This window comes from Morone saxatilis, unplaced genomic scaffold, assembly GCF_004916995.1.
Source record: "Morone saxatilis isolate NCDOM2014 unplaced genomic scaffold, NCSU_SB_2.0 Contig21, whole genome shotgun sequence".
Classification (NCBI taxonomy): Eukaryota; Metazoa; Chordata; class Actinopteri; family Moronidae; genus Morone; species Morone saxatilis.
In genome coordinates, this window is record NW_023339774.1 from 20,880,860 (window position 1) to 20,889,870 (window position 9,011).

The 9,011-nt window shown below is 38.4% G+C and overlaps 1 protein-coding gene across 1 annotated transcript in view; it reads left to right on the forward strand.

Annotated features, from left to right (window-relative positions):
- ttc28 (tetratricopeptide repeat domain 28) overlaps window positions 1-9,011 on the forward strand; it is a 127,060-nt gene that overhangs the window by 3,541 nt on the left and 114,508 nt on the right. The window contains exon 2 of the mRNA XM_035668077.1: window positions 6,903-7,265. Within this exon, the coding sequence (XP_035523970.1) occupies window positions 6,903-7,265 (363 nt within the window). The remainder of the gene's footprint in view (window positions 1-6,902; window positions 7,266-9,011) is intronic.

Consider the following 9,011-nt stretch of genomic DNA (forward strand, 5'->3'; position numbering starts at 1 on the left):
AAGTAGTAACTGAGTTGTTTTCAGTGCACCTAAATTTGTGCAGTATTTTAAATATTGGTGATATAATTTCAGTTTGTTCTTATTTTAAGTTGACTTGACAAAAATGTAAGCCCCAAAATTGGCTACCATTTTGATAGTTAATTAATTGTCAATCATACGTCAGATGTTTTGACACGTAATGTAATGTAATTTGCTTTAGTGGAAGAAAACTGAGTAAATGCAATTTAAGTATTAACATTTATTTAACATTTTTGTTATTTTATTCAGATAAATTCACACATTTTATGCCTCCAAGTGTGGATAAATACTGCATATGAGTAATATACTGACTAGTTTTGAGTAACTTAATTTACTTTTAACAATAGATTAGTTACTTGTAGTCTAATCAAATATTTAGTCATGCTTAAATTTTTTGTTTAAAATTGTTTGTTTGCATCGGTTTCCTCAAACGGTTTGAGTTGAACTAACTCATCAGGTTTTACAGTGTATGCTACCACACGAATCAAGCTGGATAACATATAGGCGGCAGGCGGAGGGTTATTTTTCTCTACCTCCCTGAATAACAGAGCACATTTTCAGACAGTCTCTCCCTGAAGACGTTTATACTGTTGCTGTTTTTCACATGAAAAGTTGACAGAAATTGTTGTAGAAGTTGTGTGGAAAGAATAAAAAAAAAAATACTGCTGAGAGAGAAGTTCAAACCCTGTTAACTTTCTCACGTTCACAAAGCCGGCCAATGGCGGTGTGAATGTCAGATTGTTGATTTCTGAAAGCTGCAGAAATGGTCGGACACACTGGACGGATGTTTCAGAGCTATTTAACTGTCCAACAAACACTTTAGATGGAATATAATGGCAGCTTAAAGCTCCAGTGTTTAACATTTAGGAAGAGTATTCGGAAGAAATGGAATATAATGTTCATATGTGTTATAATAACAATTGTTTTGTTACCTTAGAATTAGCTGTTTTTACCTACAGAGGGAGCGGGTCTTCCTCTATGGAGTCCGCCATGTTGAACCGCCATGTTTCTACAGTAGCCCAGAACAGGAAGTTTCACAGCTACTGTAGTGTCTCACTAGAAGTGGCTAAATCCTACACACTGGTCCTTTAAATAAAGTTAAATAAAGCTGCTATAAAGTTTGCGATATCAACTTAAAAGCTTGGTGCAGCAGGTTTAAGATGAACAAAATCATCCTGGCAGGACTTGGACCACTGAGAGATTAATCAAACATGCAGTAGATCTGTAACGGTCCTGCACACTGAGATAGGAACGCAAAGGCATGACTCAGAGGCAGAGAACCAAGTTCAAGGCAACAAGTAATCAGTCAGCAGGGGCAAAGCAAGAAAAAGGAATGAAGGCTGGACCACTCAGACTGGGTAGTACATTAGACAATCTGAGGGAAAAGTGCTACACTCTATTAAATGTAGATTTTACGCAGAAAACCTGTCAAAACATTACAGTAAAAGACCATAAACTCTAATGTTTCTGTAACAGTAAAACACTGTGATATTTCATGGCAAAACCTTTATTTATATGGCATTTTAAAGGAATTTAGGAAGGAAAAAAGTAGTTTTTTTAATATTATAAGCTGTAAATTGCACAGAAAACCACTGTCATAGCATTCATAAGGTTTTTTCATATGGCAAAATGGGTCCGTTTGATGGTAAAAACTTATTTATACGGTAAAATACTGATTAAAACTTAAAATCAACAGTAAACACTAATATCCTTTTAACGTAATAGTAGAAAAGTTCTAGCCTATTTCTTACAGTAAAGTCTTTTCACAGTGTATGCAGGGGAGCTAATGAGGGAATGGGGAACAGGTGAGCTGGTGAGTGAGGGGCATCAGGTGAGCTGGCATTGGCGGTAAACACGCGGCAGCAGGTTAATGACGAAAAAAGTGGGAAAAAATGAGTAAGCGGAGGTATGAGTTGTGACAAGATAAAACTTACTCTGACTCACACAGTACAAACAAACCATCTGAGCAGTTTGTGCACAGGTGCAACTACACAGTGCTGCACAGAGGCTTCAGTTAGTCTGTTTAAAGAACATCGTAACACAACAGTGTATACAACCAGCTCAGCAATGTAAACTGTGTGGCTGCATACTGCACTTTTTCTCCTGGCGCTCTATTAACTGTATTCTAGTTCAACGGTAATAGGTTTAGAGATTTACGTCTTAGTGCCATGCGCCTGATGTGTGGACTGCTTTGTTTATTTCAGCAAACGACGCCCTGGTAACACGTTAAACAAGCTCTGATTTATGTCACATTAGTCATATTTGTGTTTCATAACAACACTGTGCTTTTATGATGGCACACTCGAGAGAACAGCTGACAAATGGGCGCCGTCAGAAGATTGTGAATTGTGGAAATGTGCTCAGTGAATTGAGCGTGACTGTGTCATTGTACTCCTCAGGGCTGTAGCTACTATGGAGGATACTGAGGTCATGTCCTTGAGGTTTTTTTCCTGTGAATTTGGGTTTCAGAATTTCTTCCCACCAGAGTTTTATTCCTGGCAGCGTGGAGAAAGCTTTAAAACACCACTTTTATTTTTATATTTTCCTTTATTTAACTAGGTAAAAGTCATGTTGTGATTAGGATCTCTTAAAGCTGCAGTAGGTAACTTTTATGAAACATATTTTTTGTCATATTTCCTGAAATCCTGACAGTAGAACATGAGACAGATAATCTGTGAAAGAATCAGGTTCATCTGGCTCCTCCTGGTGCTCCTGATGGCATCTGCAAGAATCCACCGGGCCTGAATGAAAACAACCAATCAGAGATGAGAAAGATAGTTGATTGGTGAGTCGCAAGTCCGAAATGCAGATACTTTATATCTTTCTCTTTCTCAGCTTTGATTGGTTGTTTTCAATCGGGCCCTGTGAACTCTTACAAATGTTGCCCCATGTACCCCCCACTGTCAGGACAGCAAATCTGATATAGTAAACGCAATAACAGTGTTTTTTTTTTTAGATTATTTCCTGTGAATATTAATCAGAGATTAGGTTTTCTGATATTATTAGGGACTTTTTACATAATCCTCTGTCTCTGTTGTGTGGTTTTTTTGACAAATTCAGTATTTTGTTCTCTTTGATGCCTGTCCATTGTTGTAACACAGGACCAGGCTGTTTATCAGTTAATATGTATCAGTAAATATAACTTGTGTTCAAGTCTTCAAAGTTTATATCTTAAATAATAATATCAACTTAAAACATAACAATTTCATTAAGGTTTCCCTCATAGAAATGAATGAAATGCTGAGATATACTGTTTATATTTTCAAAGTTTTCTGACATCCCTTGAAATCAAGACATATTTTAGTCAGTTAAAACTTCCTTGAAAGAACTTCTCCAACTAATAGTTACTTTCATTATTGACTAATCCTGTTTAGTGTACCAAAAGTCAGAAAATAGTGAAAATAAACCTCACAATTGACATTTTTTAATTGTTTTGCTTCTTTTGTTGGACACACGCAAAGATGATAAATGAACAATCACATATGACAAAGAAAAGCAGAAAATCATCACAATTGAGAAGTTGATAATATTTCGCATTTATGCTTAAAAAATGACTTAACAACAAACTGATTATCATAATAGTTTGAGATCGATCATTTTAACTCTACTCCACTTAAATGAAACTTGTGATTTAAGCACTGTATAACAAACAGATAACTAGATAAATGAAACCTGAAAAAGATAAAGATATCTAAAAGAGTCTTTGTGGTGTTTAACTTTAACTTTGACCTCAGAATTTCGACCCCTGTACACTTAAAGGTTTCATCAGTTCACTGTTCCTCTCAGTGTTGCCCAGCAGCATGGAAACCATGTACAGTTAACACTTAAAATTAATCACACCACCATCTGTCAGTGGCTCACTTAATTAAAACTGCCATGAACTAAACAGTGAGTGGAGAAGTTGTTCAGGTCTCAGAAGATAAGAAATTAATCTTTATTTTTTATAGTTGATGAGCCAGACTGGACAAGGTTGATGCAAAATGTGTTTATTTGCTCCAGAAAACTCTTAAATAAAGAACAAGTGACTTAGCTCTGCTGCACGTGGAAACGTCTCCATTCGTTCTGCACTCTAACCTCTGGAAGAAATCCTTCAAGTTGTGCTGGACTAAATACTAACTGGCTGTTAATTAGCTCGCTGCAGCCGACAAAAATGACAGTTGCCTTTGTCTACTTGTGTCTGAAGTCGAGGACCTATTGTTTCAAGAGTTACCACAAATATCGAGCGGGAAATCCGCCACAATCGTACAGTTGTGAAGTGGACTGGAGAGTTTGACGAGCATAGCAACAGTAACACAGGTTAACAACTAAAGTGTGTTTTTCTAAGATATAGGGAGAAAAGAGAGAGATAGGTTCCCAGTGATGAAGAAGTATCTGGATCAGGGTTAGAATTCGCTCACTCTCCCTTTCCCACAAAACTCAGATTATAACTCAAACTCTGTTTCTCAGGGACGGAACATATTAATAAACACGGCTGTAAATATGCCAGAATTAGCCAAAAGGCTAGTTTCTATCTGTAGTCCGTGGTCAGGTGTAGACAGTACAGATACAGTAACAATAATGTATGTATGTGTACCAAACGTACTAATTTACTTTTAAGAAAAAAAAGAAAATCATCTGTTAATCATTCTCTTGTGATAAATATAGCAACTTCTTCTCAACCCATATCATTTTCAGGCTTAAATTAACAACTTCTGGTTATTCACACCCATCTTGAGTTTAAGCACCACCCACTTCTGGTTTAAATCCCGCCCACTCCAGATACTAATACAGATCATTTAGTTAGTTGACAGGTTATATTGTTCTTTAAATGCTGTTTTTTCTCTAAGGAGATGAATTAAGTTAAACCAATTCACTTAATAAAACTCTTTCCATATCTGATCTACCTGTCTAGTGTTAGTTTAAAGTGGTCTAAACCTGCACAGAGTGGATGTTGTCCTCTGCATTAGTTTTCATGTGACATGTGTGACACTGTCAAACTTTGTTTTTGTTTTGCTCTCCTAAACTTTTCTTTATTTGAAGCGAATCATCAGTGCAGTTTCTCCGTTTTCTTGCCTCCTGCTCAAAGCCGTTGGGTGATGCATTTGCAAGTTTTAGGAATCCCTCCAGTCTGCATATTTTAAATGTGTATCTAAGTGTGTGTGTGAGAGAGAGAGAAAGAGAGGAATAGAGAGAGATAATGAAGGCCTTGGTGTAAGGCTCTGGTGAAAGGACAAATTTGGAAACACCAGATCAGGGAGGGAGGCAGCGTTTCAACGTTAAAGCTACAGAGAACAAACCTCATCGAGCACATTTTACACAAAGTTTCAGCGGCTGTGACAGACGCGAATGAGAAGAACAGAAGCCTCATCTGACTGTCTGCGTCTCTGTCTGATTTTCCTCCTCTTTCTCTCTCCCTGCGTCTCTCTGAGGAATTCAAGCCGTTACCGCCAAGCAGAAAAGAAAAGTGCACGCAGCAGTTTGGTGTCCCATTTGCCAGAAACTACAGTATCATCTCATGCAAATGAGGCCGCTGCAGTTTCGGTGTCATACTGTGCAGAATTCTGCCTGCAATGAGTTGTTTTTCATGACTTATGTAACAGAAACCAAAAGCACATTTCCATTTTGTCTTTCTAAACTTATTTTTATTTCTATAACACTGCAGGCAAAAAGCCTTTTTTTCTCATTTGGTCAGTCTTTAAAGGGCTCTCTCAGTGACAGTTCCAGATATGGAATAATCAGTATAGCTTAAACAATAAAGGATTTCTGAGGCAAATATATTGATTGTTGAGGGTTTAAATAATCTGACAGCGTTTACATGGTTATGTTTAAAGCATGTGAACAGCTTATCCTGGCTTTAGAGCCCTGAATACGACCGTATCCCTGTTTCTGCTACCTGAGGTACTCCGATAGAAACCTGATATTGTGGCACGTAAACACCTGATCCTGGTTTGTGAGATGTAGAGAACTCAACACACAACTGCAGACAGATGATCAGAAACCCAGATACCGTTGGGATTATGTAAAGTAATGGTAAATAAAATAAACATGTTTTTCATTATTATGATCAAAAACAGTGAAGGACTCAGTATAAGAGCTTTTTTAAGGTCCATTGTGTAACATTGAGGAGGATCTATTGGCAGAAATGGAATACATCTTACAATGATGATGTTAACCACAGGGATGAACAATATGTTAAAAAAAAAAATCATAATGTGATAATTTTGACAGATATTAACGACTTCAATATAGTTCACGATTAGTGGGAATGATCATCTTCACAAGTTTCAGTTTCACTGAAAACGACTTGATGATGTGACATTTACTAAACAACTGTACTAAACAAACATGTTTTCTTACATCTGGAGAACGAGGGAGTCTATGCAGCTCTACAGTACTTCATTATAATGCTGTTTATCACACATTTTACTTTAAAAAAAAAAAAGCTTCTATGATTTGGATATTGGACTTGGCCATATTGTGATTTTGATAATATTTGGATGAATTATCCAGCCTAATTAGCTGTTAATACATAGATCAGTGGTTCCCAACCTACCTGCCTTAAAATCAAGAAGTCCTGACTCCCTGTGAAGCCCTGGCGACCCCTAGAGGGGATCCCGGCCCACAGGTTGGGAACCACTGACTTAGATTACAAATGGGGCTGCAACTAACTTTCTATTGCCTGTTAAATTGTCTTTTAAGTAAATTAAAACAGTGACAATATGCCCCCCACAGCTTCCCACACTGTAAGTTGAAGTATTCAGGTGTCTTGTTTTGTCGGACCAACAGTCAAAGAACCAAAGATATTCAGAAAAACAGCAATCAATTAAAATATTTTTTTGTTGATTCACTAATTAAAAGATTAACCAATGCTTTCTCTCCTTGTCCTCCCCTCTTCTGCTCCTCAGTTCTCTCTGTTTGGTTCTCGCTCCACCAGCAGAACCACTAACCCTCCCTCTTCCTCCTCCTCCTCTTCCTCTCCTGTGATCCCTTCAGCACCGCTGGTGAAAAGAGTGGACCGACAGTCCGGCTCCAGCCCGCCCGGCCTGAGCAAAGCCGAATTCCTGGACCGCGTGCGTCAGAGTAACCAGGCCTGCCAGCAGGGGGAGTACGCACTGGCTGTGCGTCTCTACAGCGAGGCCCTAACCGCCGACCCCCAAAACTGCATCCTGTACAGTAACCGCTCCGCAGCCTATCTCAGACTGGGTCAGTACAGCACCGCTTTGGACGACGCAATCAAAGCACGTGTCATCAACCCCAAATGGCCCAAGGTAAGAGGTTTGACCTTTGGTGACCCGCCGCCACTCAATCACACTCTCCAAATGAGAGCGTGATGAAGATACCGCGGCTGAGAGTGGGGAATGGGTTTTATGTGGCCGAGGAGTGGATGTATCCATTAAGTGGATGGTTAGATGGATGCATGGATGAGCTCTTCACTCGCCTGCCTCTCAGAATCCTCTCAGTAATTGTATGTTTCTGTATGTATGGAGCGGCAGGAAGAGCAGCTAATTATGAACCCTTAAAATCAATACGCTGCCCTCTTTGGAAACTCAGACGTGATGTCTTCCTCCAGTTTGTCAGGAGTTCACATTCAGATCAACACTTTAAAGTATCTTAAATCTGTAGTTCTCAAACTTTCTTCAATACTGTGCCCTCTTTCAGCTTTTTGGTGGAAGAATAGCCGATATAACGAGATACAATACAGCGCTGTGCCATCAGTGTGTGATTTATTAAACATGTAAAAGCACAATGCTTTGGAAAGGTTGTAGCCTGTTGAGAAATCCCATTAAAACATATTATTCCTGTTACTGATGGTATCTTTTTGGCCCTGTTTCCGGTTTCTTTTTCACTTCTTTCTCCTTGTTTTCAGTTTTCAGTATTGCTGCTACAATTCAACCACAAATCCATTTTCTTGATTTTCGTTGGCCATTTAAAACTGGCTACCTACTCGTCATTGTGTTTCTCCTTCTTATTTTTCAGAGATTTTAGTGTGTAACAGTTAACGATTGCATTTAAAACAAGAATATTTAATATGAAATGTAAATTTTTATTGAACTTTTAGTCAAATCTTTTCAGAAACTATGCACGATTGATAATTTTTAAAAAAGTGCAGTACTCCAACTTAAGAGTACACGTATCCCCGTTTGAGAAACAGGGATCACCTGTTTCTGGATATTTTCTTTGTTTTCCCTGCGGTTGGCCGAGTTAGTGCCTGACAGACTTTAACTGGCTCCTCAGACAAAAAGTGAGTCCTTATTTCCCCTCTTTCCTTCTCCAGATCCTGTCAGACAGCTTGTTTTGCTGTAGTTTTGATTGTTACCGGTGTACGGCAGCTGAACACAAGCCTGCTATTTAGACGCCGCAATCCACATGTTGTGCTTTTATAGCGTAATCTTAAGCTTGTGCTGAACGGTCTTTCTTTGTTTGACAAGTGTATTTGAAAGGCACAGCACACACATATAACTCAGCGTAATGAGATAGTCCTGTAAATATGCTAGCGTTAGGAGATCCAGTGCGATGACAGCGATGATGATGAAGAGCTGAACAAGGAGGCAGACAGTGTATGGTGTTGCTGATGCATCAGGGCTTTCTCTAACTGTGAAGTTCAGATGTAAGGTTGGACAATATAAAGACATACTGGGAGACAATAGACATTTCTCAGCTAGTTACATTATGTATTATTTCTGGTTGTATTATGGTGAAGAACATCGCCTCTTCTATCTTTGTCGCTGTCAGTGTTGGGCTGTAACTCATTACAGTAATAATACTACTTTCCACAGTAACTAGTAGTGTAATATTACAGTTAAGCCCCCCAAAATGTGTTACAACCTTACTTTTGTTGTTTCTCTCCTCCTGATTTTAAATCCAGTCACATCTTTGGATTCATTTTTGTAATCGTGGAGGAAACTATTTTGGAAGATGGAAACATTAAGCGGCTTGAAATATTCACATTACTTTGATTTTAACAAAACAAAACTAGATTTTAATTGTCGAAGGGCATATTTACCAGTTTTGTG